The sequence below is a fragment of the Dreissena polymorpha genome, chromosome 1 (genome assembly GCF_020536995.1).
Source record: "Dreissena polymorpha isolate Duluth1 chromosome 1, UMN_Dpol_1.0, whole genome shotgun sequence".
Lineage (NCBI taxonomy): Eukaryota > Metazoa > Mollusca > Bivalvia > Myida > Dreissenidae > Dreissena > Dreissena polymorpha.
Window position 1 is genome coordinate 136,101,408 of NC_068355.1, and position 19,447 is coordinate 136,120,854.

Here is a 19,447-nt window from a genome sequence, read left to right on the forward strand (position 1 = left end):
TCGCGGCTTATGTCAGAATCTTAAAGCATCAATACCAGCGACGGCAAGTCTATTAACCCATGTATGCCTATCGTCTAAAATAAAGGACTTGGCAAACAGCGTAGACCCAGATGAGACGCCGCATGATGCTGTTTGCTTAAAGGAATTTCTGTAAGAAATATTCTAAATATAGAAATACATATACTAGACATCCCTAATTTTGGAAATAAATTGATCCAATTTAGTATACTGTAACCTAGAAGGAATTAAGGAGGCAGTCTTCAGTTTTTTAGCCCTATTTGCGCATTGGCCATTTCCTGAATTTAAGGTGTATGGCCTAAAAACAATTGTTTTTTGACTACAGGAGCTGAGATGTAAGTATAAATGGTCAATATTCTAGTAATTTCACTTGTTTTCAGTAATACGAAACTTAGTTACCTGAATTTTAATCAACAACAACAACATGCTGAGTGAGAAGTAAACACATGTACTTCCTGCTTGAAGCAGCCGGCATTTGACAGATTTCAACGGTGGGTTTAAATAAGTTAGCAGTGCAAAACAGTTAAATGGTAATGACCCATTTTGTTTCGGTCAGTTTGAAAGCATTTGCTGTGATAGCGCAAAGCATGTTGTCGACTGTGTGCGTATTGTAACCCGGAAAGTCAAATGTGATTGCCGGGTTTATCTAAAAATGGGTTTTTACGGGCAATTTCCGAGACCCCCGAAAAGGTCTATTTTACCCCAGATATCAATTTAAAGAGCATTTTCTGCATTGATTCGTGCTTTATTTTCAAGCTGTTGATGAGCTGCACTGCATATTGTCTGAATCTATTTTCAGGTTGTGACTGAAGGCCTTGTTTTGAGGGTGTTTTGCAGACCAGTGGTTGTCGGCCTGGGGATTTTCAAGAAAAACTGTAGACTGCCCCCGAAATACAACGCCTTTGCAGCAACATTTACAACAATGAATTTTAATCGATTTTAATTAAATTTTAAAAGTAATAAATTAAACTTTCTACTAGTAATATTTATGAAAGCTTGCTATGTATAGTTTCATAAATTGGTCAATGAAAACTTAAGTTATAGGAAGAAACCACCTGTTTGATGTTGTTCACCCGCCCTTTCTCAAAAAGCTGGTTAAAACAACAGCACAAAGAAACATACTAGAAATGTATTTTGAATATATTGTCATCCACATACATTAATATACAATGCATTTTTATGTCTTTATGCGAAATATCTGAAGCACAATACAGCGGTGATAGATTTGGGCAGTGTTCAATATGTGTTTAAATTGTTAAATCGTCACTTTATGACGTTTCTCTGTAAACCCAATTGCGATAGGTATCGTCCCAGATTAGCATTCCGCTCATTGTTTAAGCCTGGTTTTCCTAGATAGATATGAGCAGTGATGAATATGTTTTAAACTGTTGAACATATAAATTCCTCTTACCGAGGAATAGCCGCTATGGCCGCCTCAGTGAGTTGTCACCCTTCAGCCGCGGTACGGACCGTAACGTGCGGACACCTGCCATTCTGACGAGAGGAAACAATAGCCTACGGTATATGTGTATATTAAAGGGGGGGGGGGGGTTGTTAACATTTCTGACTTAAGTATAACTTTCAACATGTACATTTTTGACGACCTATTCTCCGAGCGTTTAGCTTCATGGTGTACTTTTCATATTACTTATATTTAGATGATACCTATATGCATTTAGAAGATAAATAATTATTGTATCTTGTTTTTCATTTAGATATAAAAATGGTTATGCGAGCGTTTCGTCTACAAGTCTACATGTTAAACTTTATATCTTAGAACATGTCTATATCTATAATAGAACATGTCCTATTGTCTCATGAAAATATTTTTGAAAATGATATATACATTTTGTGCATTAAATCATTGTCCGGTTTGTTGTGATTTTCAACGGTGTTATGCTGTTAGTTCGTCAATTGTTCAGTGTTGTTTACGGCCTACTGGTTAATTCCTTAATTGTTCAGTGTTGTTTGCGGTCTATCTGTTAGTTCGTTACTTGTTCAGTTTTGTTAACGGTCTTCCTATTAATGCGATAATTGTTCAGTTGTGCTTACGTCCTGTCTTTCAGACAGTCCACAATCAGTAAGTTGATACAATTTATTGTTTCAGGAAGTCAGTATTGACGCCATCACAACCTGTCACTATTCCGTAGCCGCTGCCGCAGAGAGACTGCGTAATTTCCATGTATTATTTCTAAATAACAAAGTCAGGGATCGATCATGCATTGCTGTTAAGGTTTATTCCTTTCAACGACTTTGGATTTTATTTTTTTTTTAGCAAAGACTACTGGAACATCATTTATCTATGCTGAAAACACTTCATAATACCAATACATTATTTTCGATTCTACATATTTTATTGCAAGCATAAAAAAGAAATAGTTAAGTATGAATGAATACATGTACTGGCTTCATTAGTAGTGATTATACAAATATTTCAAAATCACAAAACTTTAGAACACGGAGACATTTGCATTCTCTAAAATAGCTATTTTAAACAAAATATAACTTTTATTGCAAAAAATATTAAGTAAATTACATTTAAGATACTAAAAGACAAAACATATACAACTTTCACAAAAGCAATACCCCTTTATATAGATATAGTTGCTAATGGTGATGTGAATATTTACACGACTTTATTTATACATAAAAAGGGAGTCGTAAGTACATACAATATATTGAGTGAAGACATTGGCAGCCATTCATCTGTCTTAATAGTTATATTACGTTATATAGTATGACTGTGATGATGATTTTCTTATCGAATTATAAAATCGTGTATCGATTGTTACAAGTTGTTATTAATCACTCCATGTTTCGAAGGCAACTCATTGATATATGACAATAGTATATGTCGACTATTTTTAGCACAGAACAAATTAAATAAGTTTACGATATTTGTCTCAAAGTTAACAATAACATTGGGATCCTTTTGTTTTGTTTGAATGTTACTAAGCATAATTTAACATGTACAAATGAACATTATCAGCAGTTTATTATTATGCTCCAATTTTTAACCTTTGAAACACACGTTCATGTTTAACAGTCCACTATATAAAAAACAGTGTAACAACAGTTTACTCATCTGTGTGTCCAAATAATTTTCCGGGATACATTTGTAATTTTAAATACGCTTTAAATAGCAGAAATAAGAAAAGTTTAAACTTTTTCATCAAAGATGGCGGCGATTTGATGACAAAATTATGATAAACAGCAAAACAATTACCCACACAAAAAGCCGTTGAACAGAAGAACAACGCTGAAAGGTTCCTCTTTCGGTCATTTCGAGTTTTTTTAATCCACCATTGTTATAGAATCGTTTCGAATCAAGTCTCAATCTATAAAAGCGCGCACAATGACAAATACATATGTCCCAAAACCACAAATAAATTCGAACCGCTGAAGGGGTTAGATTCTCGCGAGCTAAAACATGAGCATACCGGTTAACGTACAATTAACCTATTCATTATTAAATCGTTTCACTGTTGACACTCGCCTTTTGACACAAAGAGAAACAAGCTTAATTTGTTTATCAAAAGTGTCATGACTATTAGCTTTCTTGGGACTAAAAAAAGCGCTGCGCAAAAGTTGTCAGGAATACCGTAAGATTACAACTTCCTTATCATGGCGTTCTCCAAGTAAAGAGTTCGCGAGTGAAATGCTATTTACTTAACTAACAGAAAAATTTAAAATTTAAATCCTAATCAAATCAATGTTGATTGCGAAAAAAGTCCAGCCGGACTCACTGTGAATGAACAAAAACTGTCACGTGACCACATATGTCAACGTCAGTAGTAATTTTTGACAACAAACAGCCGCGCAAGGTAGGTTTTTTTCCAATATCTTTGCTGATCATCCTCTGACTTTCATACGACCTAGTGCAGGCAATATGGCATACATATCGCTTTCGATCGGTATATCACGCGTTTTGTGTGTTGCTCTGGTTTTCGAGAACACTTCGACACACATTTCCATTTAAGAAGCAAACGTTTAAAGAGTGAAAACAAATGTGTGTTTAAAATGTATGTTAGTTGAATTGTATGTAAACAAAGGTTTCAAATGGCGCTGGACAGTTGGTTTTGATGCATAATGTAGCGACAAGTACGGTAATAATGTTTTTTCATACATTTTATTGAATTATGGTATCGAGGTTCGTGAACTTTGCAGGGAAAATGCCCTTTACACCGTGAAGATTTCAGTCTTAAATACTGCCTGATCAGTGTCAACTGGGTCATGCGAGTTGTGTATCGTATTATTTCTTAAAAGTTGACCCAGCATTTGTAACAATATTGCATGACATATACATTTCCAGAAAGGAAATTCATTTCTGCGTTGAATAAGACCGTGATCGTGAAAATCGCTGCAAAATTGATGAATAAATGGCTGTTCAAAACGATGCATCCCGTTTTTGGTTGATTTTGAGTTGCATACCTTGTTATATATCACCTGTGCCGTAAAATGGTTACATTTCATTTTACTATGTCTATTTTAAAATTTAAAATCTTATTCAGTTTGAATTGCTAATTGTAATAATAAATAATTATCCCTCAAACATTACATTTTTTTAAATACCCAAAGTTTATATCGTCGAATTATTTGTTTACATTATACATGAGCTGTGTTTAGTTTCCGAACACGATGCATAGTGTTTATTCGGTATATTAAACCTGTTTACAGATGATGTCACATGTGTGTCGTTTTTTGCGGAGACGCCCTCAAAACCACGTGGGGGCTAAAACGGCACGAGGACAGGCACCGCGGCTTGTCAAATTATTCTTGCTGTGAGAAGCAATTTAGTAATTTAGTACAAAAGAGGACCTCACCAGACACATGTAAGTATTTGTGTATGAAATGAATAGCTACATGTGAGCAAAGCTCGATTAGTAAACAAATCGTATACTAGTACCTTAAACTGTTTTGAAACAAAAACTTGAGTGTGCTCCCCTTTCGAGCGGCTGGTGAGTCAGATTTTGTTTACGTCGACAAAAGCATATACATGTGGCTAAGCTGAAAGAAATAACAAACACCTTAGCACTTTTGACGATACACAGAAATCATCATAGACACCCTTTAAATGATACTCAAAATTTACAGAAAATGTTCAAACAAGTAAAATAGTTTAAGTCACTAATCAATAAGATTGCATATTATTTTATACACAATAGTTCATTTTTGTTGTTGCAGAATTTATATATGTCGTGCATTATGACACCAATCTTAACTTGTTATATTTAATTAAATCTAAATTAGCATAAATTATATTGTTTCACATGTTTTTCATTAAATTAAACGCCTGCATTTATTCGTCTACTGCCGTTTGCATATTTTTGCTACTGACGTTTGCCATTCGTAACGTACTACTGACGTTTGCCATATTTGTTTTCACTCTTTTAACGTTTATTTATTATCCGGTAGATATTTTTGTTTGTTTATGCATTGACATATGTAATATATGTTCGTCCGGTAAAGCATAGACAGTTATGCGATCGTTAATTTTCGAGAACACTGACTCTTTGTAATTTTACTACTGACGTTTGCTTCTTAAATGGAAATTTGTGTCGAAGTGTTCTCGAAAACCAGAGCAACACACAAAACGCGTGATATACCGATCGAAAGCTTTATTCATGCCATATATCCTGAACTAGGTCGTATGAAAGTCAGAGGATGATCAGCAAAGATATTGAAAAAAACCTACCTTGCGCGGCAGTTTGTTGTCAAAAAATGACTACTGACGTTGACATTTGTGGTCACGTGACAGTTTTTGTTCATTCACAGTGGGACTGAGGATTTGTTTTTTGAGAATGGTAGTTGTCGTGTTCGAGAAACGTCATTGGGTTCGACCACGCAGCTATACATCGCAGAAGCAATACTGCAGAAAATAGGGAAAATTTTACTTGAACCACATGACGATTCGTCGGCAATTTAAAAGCCGCCACTGCATAAGGGTGGCATGCGTATTCGGGAGCTTACCGGGTGTAAGTGAGATTATTCGAACTTACTTCCCAGATGGCGTCGTTTTCGTATTTTTTTTAGATGGAGGAGCGGTAATTTTCACCCGGTAAGCTCCCGTATACGCGTGCCCCCCCTCCCCCCTCCCCTTCCTATGCGATAGCATGTTCTGAAATTTCTATTGGACGCCGAACGAACGTTTACACTCTTCGTAAAGGTCAAAGGCAATCTACTAGTATTAAAGGTATGACACATTTTCGCAAGGTTTACCCCAGCAACAGCATCCGAACAAATCCCATAAGTCAGCATAAGTGGTAGGGAATTGACCACTTGGCAAACAATGGCTTGCAATATCAACAAATGATTGGAAGTTGTCTATGGACTCGTTAATCATCTGCACGTGTCAACGGAAAGGAAACTGCAATGTGTTTTTTGCAAAATGGTTTATTGCGTATAACTTTAAAAATGTATGTAAGATGGTGTTTGGAACGGTTGATCGAATATAATGTCTTTTTTTTCAATCTAAACTTCAAAATGCTCGTGATGGACAAAGTAAAGATCCACAATGATATTAAAAATGATTGCTTTCCTTACGCATTAAAGCTCTCGGGTGAAATTCACAACAACAAAAACAACACATTTATAGCAACATCTACGGTGCTGTTGAAATATCTGCACAAAAAGTATGAAATACAAACAATATAAGCGGTCATGCTGATGCGGTCGGATAGCTACCGTTTATTATACATCTAACAAGTCCTTTCATCCTAGTGTGGACGATAGAGTTCTCAAAAAAATCCATTCTTGGTTTATACAGCTGAGACTTGTTTCTTTGTGTATTAGTGTTTAAAAATACCAGCATACATTTCGAACAAAATCGCAACCAAAACTTGCGTAATTTACCACACACATGAATGGCATGTTATTGTGTTAGTTCTTTGAAAGTGTGACAAAAAACAAAATCGCAACAAAAACGTGCGTATGTTACCAAACACATGAATGACATATTATTGTTTTTGTTCTTTGAAAGTGTGACAAAAACATTTCCTTTTTTTAAAGCGTCAAAGAAAAACATTTCCAGTATTTTATATTAATAACCGGATATGGCTTCAATCATAATTCGTTTTAGATTGCTTAAACACTTTTACAAGCGCATTCAATAATTACAATGCCTACTGCTCCTCGCACGGCTATCTTCAATGCGACAAAGATGGATGATGGCATAATAAAAGGTAAATAATTGTACTTAATATCATGCTATATACATTGCACGTATAACATTGATTACAAACTATTAACTAATCTCCTTGTGATGGCAAGTTAGTGTGTACAAACAAAGCCATTCCAATGACAGTGAATAAAAAGGCTCTCTTCGTAGCCATAATCACGTTTAGGCGGAAAGTTTCGCTCCTGATTAGCCTGTGTGGACTGCACAGGCTAATCTGAGACGACACTTTACTCACATGCATTAAACCTCCTTTTCACAGAGCACGGCTCAATTCAACAACTATTGCAAAATCGTTCACCATATACCGAAGTAGACGTGGTTGTACGTTATTTAAAATTCATACAGGATACTCGGCGATCTTTCCATGGACAAAGAACAAATGTCTCAGTGTAATTTAAGTTGTAATGTTTCCCTATATATATTTTCGGTAAATAGTATTGTATCTGCCAAAATATGCATTATCTGATTTTGGAGTTTGATAGTTGTCAATAACATGTGACCTTTGTCTCGAATGTGCTGATTAGTGAAAGTTTTTAATAAATGAACATGTTAACAGCAACCATGTACAATGTCAATTCTAGTGCAGCTGCATGTTATCACAATGCCTATTGTCCTCATAATTGCAGTTAAGCATTGTAACAACCCGTTGTGCAATAAAATCATCACTCTTGTATTAATTAATTCAAATGGATTGGAAGAGTTAAAAGGGAGTTTCAAGTGTTGTATTTAAATAAAATTGTTTAAAAAAAAAAGACAAAACTGTGAGTTAAGTCTGTGCATGTTTTATCACATTTACTCATGAAATTGGTCACTTTCATTGTATTTAAATTTTTGGTTGAATCTTACACCTCTGTCTTATTATATACAAAATCCTTACAAAAGACATTGGAAACTTCTGGTCAACGTTTCCAATCGATTGGAATCAATTAGTACATGTTTGATGTTTGACGGGTTGTTACAGAGCATGTTTCAAAATCCCACCCCGAAACACAGAATGCGATATTTGCATTTCGAAGTTATGAAGGTCATTCTGCGCCTGAAGCTGCATAATCCAAGGAAAAGGAATTTCCTTATTTATTAACTAAGAATAACGAAATAATTTTGAAATATTATAGAAATTTCCTACTATTTCCTTGTTGTTGCTTTTTGCTCTTTTTTATTTTACTGATATAGATTCAAATTTGCGCGGTGTTGTGGATTGGCGGGAACAGGAATCCCCACGATAAATCCCACATGTAGCCAAAAGTTTTTATGATTTATTGATGTCTAAATGTGGATGCTTAAAACCAAATTCATCCCAAGTATGCATTAGCAGAGGTACTTATTGTCGGATCATACACTCTTTACGAACATTTTTGAGCCTCACTCTTTGAAAATGGGGTTTAAACCATGTGCATTAAGTGTCGTCCCAGATTAGCTAGGAGTGCAGTGCACAAAGGCTATTCAGTGACGACACATTTCGCCGTAACTAAATGTTTGCTCAGAAGCTCAGAAGAGACTTTCTTCCAACAAAAAAAATATCATAAAAGCGGAAAGAACATGATTTATTAAAATGAACTTACACCATGTCCCCAACATGTACATGCTCTGCTGCAAGAAGATTGGAGCTCCACAGTTAGAGATACAAAGTTATTTGTCTATATAATTAGAATATCCACGTTTCTGTCAACTCGGATTTTAGCTGGACTAATAAACAATGGGCTATAACTCATTATTATTGTTTGTTCATGTATTATTATCTACAATTAAGTTTCAAAACAAACAAAAAATGTTTTCATAAGCATAATTTCATATGTATCAAAGAATTAGCAACATTTTCCCCAAGTAAATAAATACAAGGATAAACCTTTCTTAAGGTGGTTTCCATAAAGCATACAGATGAAGAATGAGTCACCAAATAACTTAATTTTCGATTTTACAGTTTAGATTATTTTTAGAAAATAAGAAAATACATTTCAGCCATTTGCAGGACAATTATATTGTGATCTCCATATTGTGATTTTGCATCAATATTTTATACAATCTACTATTGTATACAAAAAAAACAAAAACAACAAGACTATTGCCAAGCAATATATGTCCCCTTCCGGCTCCACCATTGTCAGAATGTTAATATATATATATATATATATATATATATATATATATATATATATATATATATATATATATATATATATATATCATGTTGCCTTAGCAAACAGATTTTTTGACGTGGGAACAAAATGAAATGACGTGCATAATGTCCATATTGCCGTCTATCCATGTTTCAAGTTTCATGAACAAATATGAAGAACTTTTAAAGTTATCGCTGGATCCAGAAAAGTGTGACAGACTCACAGACAGACACACAGAGCAACAAGGAACTAAATTGTCACAAAACCAGGTTTTCAATGTGAAAAAAAGTCAGATAAAGGGAGACAACTAAAACTGAACTGATTTAAACAGTTCAGTTTTAGTTGTCTCCCTTTATTTGATAATTGTTTATAATTAACCCCATTTGTATCAAAATAAATATATTTTTAGTCGTGGTGACCTTGACCTTGGAATTATTGACGTAATTCTTTCGTGCCACACACTGTCCCATGATGGTGAACAAATGTGCCAAATGATTTTAAAATCTCACAATGAATGACATAGATATGGCCCGAACAAGCTCATTTATGGCCATTTTTGACCTTTGAACTCAATGTGTGACCTTGACCTTGAAGATATCGACGTAATTCTTTCGCGCGACACACCGTCTAATGATGGTGAACACATGTGCCAAATGATTCTAAAATTTGACAATGAACTACAAAGTTATGGCCGGACAAGCTCATTTATAGCCATTTTTGACCTTTGAACTCTATGTGTGACCTTGACCTTGGAGATATCAACATAATTCTTTTGCGCGACACACCGTCAAATGATGGTGAACATATGTGCCAAATGATTTTAAAATCTCACAATAAATGACAAAGTTATGGCCCGGACAAGCTTGTTCCACCAGCCCGCCCGCTGACATTCGCCAATCTAATAACCAGTTTTTTCCCTCGGAAAACCTGGTTTAAGTCCCACCGTCGAAACCGGTAGAAGACAATCACCTTTAAACCACTAAATTTTGCTGTTTATATTATTAACTGGCAATTTTTCAGCAAATCAGGGAAAATCACGAAAGAAAGACTTCATCATTATTATTATAGTTACTGTTACTTACATACTTGGAAACAGGGGGTATGCTTTGTAAAAATACATACCTACATTAAGGGAGAGCTGCTTTTAATATGCCTTTGTAAACATTGATGTACATTGACTACACATTTTTTATAATTAAATTACACACAGAAGACACCAAACTTAACCATCAATTTAAAACAACAAAACAAAAAAAGTTGTTTGCTACTCAACGCAAAGTGGCTGCTAGTTCTGCTCCCATGAATATATTTCAAACACTGAATTTGAAGATTTTTATAACACAAAGTTGATGAATCAATAGTTAATCAAAGTACTATCTAAGAAAAATAAGTTTATCATAAAGAAGTATTAATTAAGTATTTATTTATCAAAAGGGTCTCATTTTTATTAAGGTACTTAAAACAAAAATGTTTTAGTATAAAAAAGTTTTCGATATCTAGAGGAAATAAAATGTACCAGTTTAAGTGTTATAAGTTAAATGAACATCAAGTGATGCATGCTGTTTGCAAGTACACCATTGACAATAGTTTTACATTGGTGTGACATTCAATATGAAGCATACAATTTTTGCTGACATGTGTTTGAATCCATTTTAAAGTGTCTATTAAAACATAGTTTCTATTAAAACATAGTTTCTGCGCCTTGTATGTATTTTCCTCAAAGACTTCATCATTTTTATTATAGTTACTGATACTTACATACTTGGAAACAGGGGGTATGCTTTGTAAAAATACATACCTACATTAAGGGAGAGCTGCTTTTAATATGCCTCTGTAAACATTGATGTACATTGACTACACATTTTTTATAATTAAATTACACACAGAAGACACAAAACTTAACCATCAATTTAAAACAACAAAACAAAAAAAGTTGTTTGCTACTCAACGCAAAGTGGCTGCTAGTTCTGCTCCCATGAATATATTTCAAACACTGAATTTGAAGATTTTTATAACACAAAATTGATGAATCAAGAGTTAATCAAAGTGCACTGGACAGCCACATTCAAACAATATTTTGTGTTTTATACTCCATCCATGACAACTCAACAAAAATTTGCAGCTCTCACGCAAACACTCAAAACACCGAGTTAAATTACTTAATTGCACTATACTACCATGCTCAAATGATATTTTGTGCCTTATACTCCATCCAGAACTCATAAAGACGGTCATCTTCATTGGAGCAGAAAGCGCGGAAATCCCGCAGCACATTATCCTGAAAAGTCTCGTCCCCCGTGTTTCCAGATCTCCAGCGCCGGGACAACATAAAATTCCACGACCACAGAAACCCAATCTCGATCTCCCACTCCACGTTCTGGCAGTCCAGCTGACTGGTCTGCCTCGCGATGTAATCTTTCCTTAACTCAGAAAATGACTTTTTGCCCAGGGTTCCGTAGCTGACACTGCTTTTCATGTTACGCGATGGTGGAAGATTGCCCAGGCTGCTGTTGTTCTCGCGTTTCTTTGCATTGATTGGTTGGGACTCTATGACTGGCTTCACACCGATTGGTCGCGTCTCTATGATTGGTTGATGATTGGCCTTTGCCAGGTTTGTATCCTCAATAATTATAAACATTCCGCCTGTACAGTGAACATATTGGTGATAATCCTCCGCCCCCTGTGAGGACTTGGTATTACGGTTGGCCAAGACTCGCACACTGCTCTCTATGAACCCAAACCTGGTTACAAAAAAAAGGGCCATAGAGCATATCATTTTTAACATCATCACATCATATCATCTGCTGGTGAACCAATAACAAGAGGCCCTGAGGCTCTTACCTGAGACATCACAGAACTAAACTTAAATGAGCAGGAAGTGTTCACAAGTTTTCACAACATACATACATGTATAAGAAAAATTGCCCATCAGTAAGCCATGTTTTAAACACACAAACAAAATCATTTTCAAGCTATTTCAGATGTCATAAAAACACAATTTTATAATTTTCTGAGCAAGTTACAATAGAGTGTAAAAATGTGACACCTGGAAAGGTTCTGTTGTTTATCAATACCCACATACCTTGCCGCACGGTGCCTATGTTTTTCAATGGACTGAAACAATATCTCACTCTTTGCACAAATAATTAGAAGTAATGTTAAAAACAAGTTTCAAGAAGATTTCGCAAACAATGTGACTTCTACAGTGTTCACTTGGTTTTCCCTAAATTTGACCCTGTAACCTAGTTTTTTATCCCACTTGACCCAGTTTCGGCCCTGAACTCATTGGGATAAATGTTGTGATATAGTTTCATAAGGAGAGAGAAAGAAATGTGCCTTGGAGAGTTTTTAAAGCTTTTCCCTTACATGAAAACTGGACTTAAAATGTGGCCTGTAGAGAGTTGACAAGATTTGTCATAGTTTTTGTCTCCATGGTACCAAGTTTCAAACCACTCTGAGATATCATTGGTACAAATGCTGTGACCAATTTTCATGATTGGCAATTGAGTGTTTACATGGCAAATACTGAAAACTAACAAAAGGTTATCACGAAAGCTCAGCATGAGCGCCCTGTGCTTCACTGAGCTAAAAATATGAGCCGTGTTCTGTGAAAAAGGGGGTTTAATGCATGTGCATAAAGTTTCATCCCAGATAAGCCTGTGCAGTCCGCACAGGATTATCTGGGATGACACTTTCTGACTTAACTGGATTTTTTATAAGAAAAGACATTCTTTTAATAGAAATTATCAAAAAAGCAGAAAATGTCGTCCCTGATAAGCCTGTGTAGACTGCACAGGTTAATCTGGGATGACACTTTACGCACATGCATTAGACCCCTTTTTCAAAGAGCACGGTCCATAAGTAATTGTTCTTGTTTGAGTTGAATGTAAGGACAATGTTTAAAAACTTTTTTAAATTCTTGTTTTTTCAAACTAGAAAAAAAAAGAGTTCCAATTCATTCCCTCAAAGCAATCCATTAGGATTTGAAAATAATTTGCCCTTTTTTTGTTGCTGTAAGCATTTTTAAACAAGAGGGCCAAGATGGCCCTAGTTCGCTCACCTTTTTTTACCAGGCCTTGTTAATTGCTTAGTTGAAAATTCAGTACTCTAGAGCCTATTAGATTCGTTCTCTTCTGTTTATCATTGGGACAAATCTTCTGACCAAGTTTCATGAAGATGGGACAAGAAATGTGCCCTCTAGAGTGTTTACAAGGTTTCATTATAGCTGAATAAGGAAAACTGCCCCGCCCACTGGCAACCATGTTTTTCAAGGGACCAGAACTACTTTTGAACTCAACCAAGATATCATTAAGAAAAACATATTGACAAAGTTACACGAAGATTGGGCATGAAATGTGACTTCAACAGTGTTTACAAGGTTTTTCTTTTTTTTGACCTAGTGACTTAGTTTTTGACCCAGCACGACCCAGTTTCAAACTCGACCGAGATATCATTGGGACAAAGCTTCTGACCAAGTTTCATGAAGATCGGACAAGAAATGTGGCCTCTAGAGTGTTTACAAGGTTTCTCAATAGCCAAATAAGGAAAACTGCCCCGCCCACTTACGGCCATCTTTTTCAACAGACAGAAACCACTTTTGAACTCAACCAAGATATCATTAAGACAAACATTTTGACAAAGTTACATGAAGATTAGGCATGAAATGTGACTTTTACAGTGTTCACAAGGTTTTTCTTTTTTTTTGACCTAGTGACCTAGTTTTTTACCCGGCATGACCCAGTTTCAAACTCAACCGAGATTTCATTGGGACAAAGCTTCTGACCAAGTTTCATGAAGATCGGACAAGAAATGTGGCCTCTAGAGTGTTTACGAACAAATTTGGACAGACGGACAGACGACGGACATAGACCGGTCACAAAAGCTCACCTGAGCAATCAGGTGGGCTAAAAATAAAATGCAACCAGTCATATTCATGAGATATCCTCCTGTTCACTATATACAAACACAAAAACAGTTTTTATACAAATGTTTTTTTAACAAGGAACCTTTTTATTATGGCCTCCTGGAACTGTAACAGCTTTTGTTCTCGAGTGCTTTTGTCATACTCTGCAAAAAAGAATATTAAACAAATAACAATGGAATGAGACAGCTGACATATATTATTACCAATGTTAACAAATCAACCAAAAAAGATCCCTAAGTTTACCTTGATAATTGACTGTTTTAGAAACAGAAACCTGTTTATTAATTATAAACAACCATTGATTAAGCATTATATAGACAAGGTAAAACAATTTCCACAGTAAAACATGCTCTACAGACCTATTTGTTTCCCTCTCTTTTTTTACTTACCCACAAAGATTGAGTCATGCTGGTCAATGGCTGCCACTTTCAGAGGGATGAATATCGGTCCACGAAGGGGGTCACTGTCGATGGCAGAGGGCAGGGCAAAGGGGTCACATGGTACAGGAAGTAGATGGAACCCACAGCTGGCCGCCTTACGGGCCCAGTTATAGATCTGAAACATACGAGCCTCGCTCAGTGAAAATGGGTCTTAATGTATGTGCATAAAGTGTCACTTAACTGGATTTTCTTCAATAAGAGTCTTCCTTTAAATAAAAAATACAAATAAAGCAGGAAGTGTCATTCCTAATAAGCCTGTGCAGACTGCACATGCTAATCTGGGACGACACTTTCGGCACATATATTAAATGCTTTTTTTTAAAGAGTGAGGATCATATTATTGGGATATTTTGCTGGTCTTAGCTTAAATCATTTTTATTTTTACTCCATTGTATTGAAAGCCTCATGCTGATCAAATGCCATTGATTCGGTTTCCTGGCGTAAACCTTGTCTTTTGAGGAGATCTATAGAACACACCCATAGAGCCTGTGTGGATCGAACCCAGGACACACCTTGGCTAGGTGGAAACCATATCCACCACTCTATGGTGACCTGTTCATAGACTCATTTGAAATTTAACTGTTCACAGTGACCTGATAAAGACTTGTTTGTAATGAACAGTTTATAAGTCATATCACAATGGTCACTTTATCTTATCATACCAGGTCACCCAGTATCTGTCCTGTGGCTACCATCCACTGGACCTGGAGCTCAAACGCACACAGCGGGCTGTAGTAGGCGTGGTAGCGCGCAGTTGCCCACTCTGGCCGGTCACTCTTGCACTGAGGGTCTACATCCACGTTCACATACTTGTGAAGCAGCGTGGCTGAAATACATTTGAGCAGTGCTCTTTGCAAACAGGGCTTAATGCATAAGTGTAAGGTGTCATCGCAGATTAGCCTGTGTAGTATGCACCAGCTAATCAGGGACTACAGTTTCTGTCTAAACTCAATTTTTAATAAGAAGAGACTTTCTTTAAATGAAAAATACCATAAAATCTGAAAGTGCCATCCCTGGTTAGCCTTTGCAGATTGCACATGCGTTTAACCCTTTTTTTCCACAGCAGGGTTCAGACTTCTTAGTTGATAATGATAGATAACATAAATATTGACATGCTTGAAGAACATCATCACTGCAAAGTGTGTAGCAGCCTTGCTGAAATAGGTGGGGAAAAATATTAACATAAATGTTCATAAACTTGTGTAGCAGCATCATTGAAGACTTAAAGCACATTCTATTTAAAAAAAATTACACAAACTAGATTCATTTTGAAATTTTGATTTCTTATTTAAAAGAAGTCATCACCAAACCAAAGTTTCATCAAAATGAAGCACATGATCAGTAAACACAAACACTGGACCAGGTACAATATATGTTCACTTACATATTATCAACATACTTGTTGCACATCATTTATCAAAACATTTAAGCCTAGCTCTGTGAAAAGTTTTTTTTAATGCATGTGCATAAAAAGTCGTCCCAGATTAGCTGGTGCAGTCAGCACAGGCTAATCAGGCATGACACAAGAGCTGTGTTTGTGAAACACAATGCCCCCTACTGCGCTGCTTTGAAGCTATTTATTTGACCTTTGACCTTGAAGGATGACATCGACCTTGACCTTTCACCACACAAAATGTGCAGCTCCATGAGATACACATGCATGCCAAAATATCAAGTTGCTATCATCAATATTGCAAAAGTTATGACCAAGGTTAAAGTTTTGGGACAGACACACAAACAATGACAGACAGACACATACGATGACAGACAGACACATACAATGACAGACAGACAGGCCAAAAACAATATACCCCCAATCATTCCATCCGGAGGCATAAAAAGTACCTTCTTAGCAATAATCCAGTTAAGGCGTAAAGTGCTGTCCCTGATTAGCAGGTGCTGCAGTGGCAAATCTGGGAGGACCTAACAGGCATTAAACCCCCTTTTCACAGAGCAAGGCTAAATTGGGTATGAAACCAACGAGGGTTATTACCCAATACACTCCTGGAAATGACTGTGTAATAATTTGCTATTGCAATGCTTTTTAGTATCATATTGTAGTACATTGTACAGGATATTGTATATAGACTGTGTTGTAGAAGAATGTCATACACAGTTACAATAAGACACTCAGAACATGAAGCTGCCTGAGTTAACTTAGTAAATATCGCATCAACAAAACAAGAAAAATGTCAAACACACATATTTAAGCACAATTAATTAACATAAGTATGACTATAAGCACAAAAATGTGCATGTAAAATAACCTTATATACTAAAAACTATCTCACTTATTTACTTTTACGACATTAAAAATAGACAACATCAATACCGAAGACAATATTGGACAAATGAATACAATACCTAGACAGGGTACATGTATTAAACAGACTTATTTACAGATTTTTATGTTTTGATTATTATCTAAAATAGATAAGCTGGTATGGTGATAGAGAAACAGAAAATAGCTTAATACAGAATTTGAACTTTCTGTCAACTTGCATTTGAATGATTGATAAAGCAAGTATTTTGTAAATCATTTAAAACACATAAAATAATCATGCAATTAATTACCAAAGCCGAGGCTAACACTCCTTAGCAACCCACACCATTCAAATGCAAACATTTTTTCTGATTAAAACCCCCCCATAACAATTCCTATGAAATATCCAAGCATGAAAAAGTGCATACAATACGATGTACATTGGTGAATGTGTCTACTGAGCAAGAGAATGTGCAAAGTGTCATTTAATTGAGACATGCTTCGTCAAACACGGCTAAATGCATGTGCGTAAAGTACGGTCCAAGATTAGCCTGTGGAGTTTACGCAGGCTAATGAGGGGCAACTCTTTGCAGTTCTTACCAATGTTTTGTTAAAAATAAGTATTTTCTAAAGGATAATCCTCTCTAGGTGGAAATGGAAATGTGCGCACATGCACAAAGCCAAGTTATACAGTGACTGGTTCATTTATACAGCCCAAGTCTCTGAAAATGAGTGTGGCACTATTACAGAATAAAATTTTAGTTAGGTTTTAATAACAGATATGTGTCAAATATTTTAGTATCATACACAAGTGCAGGCATATCTAAAAACTGCAAAAAGACGCCAGGTTGAGTTCTTAGTATGTGATGCCACATTTGAAGTTTCAGCAGCTTTAAATAAGGGAGCAGTTCTCTACACAAACTTACCAGATTTTATGTGAACAGTCCAACCGACAAAGATTTATCAATTAATCAGATTTCAAACTTTATTTGTGGGGGTATAATTATTTTCAAAATTTAGAATACAACCATGACTCATGTAGATTATGGAAGCAAGGAACTGTGCTACAACTATGATCTGTCTATAAAGCAAAGAACAAGATGGCCTGAGGCCCTAAGGCGCTTACTTGAGACATCAAGGAACTACAATGTTTTTTAGCAGGTAGTGTTTTAAGGTTTCCCATTAGACTAATAAAGAAGTAATCAAATGCTTTTGTAGAAACTGCAATACTTTCCAAAATCATCATGGACATCATACCAACAAAATGTGTTAAAATGTTCTGAGCAAATTTCATGCATGTGTTCAAATGGCTTCACTACAGCCACATTAAGAAAACTTCCAAGCCCCATGGCACCATGTTTTCAAATGGACTGAAACTATATTTTGCAAATGTGACTGTAATTTGACCTAGTGACATGGTTTTTGACCATATGTGTTTCAATCTTAGTTGATATTTCATTTGAACAGATGTTCTGACCAAGTTTCACTAAGATTGTGCTTTAAATGTAGCCTCTAGTGTGTGTGTAACACTCAACCCCAAAAAATGTGCTCACAAAGGCTAAAAATAAGCACATTGTGCTCAGGTGAACAAAAAAGATAACAAGAGGGCAATAATTGCCTTTAAGCGCAAACATTGTTTCACCAACAGCAATTACTGAAGACTTGACCAGTGATCAAGTGTTTGACCACATTTTACCCGGATTCAAACATGGCGATCGAAATGTCAAAGTAAACCAAGTTTCATCAAGACTGACATAGGCACTCACATAATTTCACAAACACCAATTACTGAAGACTTGGCCAGATGATCTAGTTTTTTACCACACTGAACCCAGATTCAAACATTACATTCATAAAGTCAAAATAAATATTCTGACCAAGTTTCATCAAGACTGAGTCATAAATGTGGCCCTACCGTAGTACAATTATTTTTTAGATTTTACCTGGTTACCAGCTGTTTAGACACATCTGACCCAGATTTAAACTTTCCTTAGATATCTTCAAGGTTAACATACTGATCAGTTTCATTAAGATTTGTGTAATTGACCTGGTGACCTAGTTTGTAGATAGAAGCCCACATTCAAACATGGCCTTAGAATTATCAAGATAAACATTCTAACAAAGTTTCATACAGATTGAGTAATAAATGTGGCTTTTAGAGTGGTAAAAAAGCTTCTTTAAGAAGTGACCAGCTGACTTAATTTTTTTATGCACATGACCCAAATACTATTAAGCTTTGGCATTGCCAAATGAACATTCTGACCAAGTTTCATCAATATTGAGTCACAAATAATGGGCAAAAGAGAGAAAACAAGGTTTTTCTCATATTTGACAAGGCGACCTGGTTTTTGGACATACATTACAAAGATTTGAGCTCATCCTTGATTTTGTCAATTTAAACATTATGACCAAATATCAATTATATTAGGGTAAAGAATTTGACCTCTAGCGTGGTAACAAAGTTTTTCTAACATTTGACCTAGTGACCTAGTCTTTCAACACATGTGA

The 19,447-nt window shown here is 35.7% G+C and overlaps 1 protein-coding gene and 1 long non-coding RNA gene across 4 annotated transcripts in view; one reads left to right on the forward strand and one right to left on the reverse strand.

The window, feature by feature from the left end:
• Positions 1-416: 416 nt before the first annotated feature.
• Positions 417-5,139, forward strand: LOC127851249 (uncharacterized). The gene is made up of 4 exons (XR_008035714.1): positions 417-509; positions 818-1,538; positions 2,126-2,189; positions 4,696-5,139. It is a non-coding gene; the product is annotated as an uncharacterized LOC127851249 (long non-coding RNA).
• Positions 5,140-11,115: 5,976 nt separating this feature from the next.
• The window catches only part of LOC127851037 (GATOR complex protein DEPDC5-like), a 94,535-nt gene continuing 86,203 nt past the window's right edge, over positions 11,116-19,447 (reverse strand). For all 3 annotated transcript variants that reach the window (XM_052384510.1, XM_052384502.1, XM_052384494.1), the window contains 4 exons: positions 15,339-15,502; positions 14,626-14,791; positions 14,319-14,379; positions 11,116-12,053 (listed from right to left, as the gene is read on the reverse strand). In XM_052384510.1, coding sequence (XP_052240470.1) covers positions 11,495-12,053; positions 14,319-14,379; positions 14,626-14,791; positions 15,339-15,502 — 950 coding nt within the window. In that variant the 3' untranslated portion in view covers positions 11,116-11,494. The remainder of the gene's footprint in view (positions 12,054-14,318; positions 14,380-14,625; positions 14,792-15,338; positions 15,503-19,447) is intronic.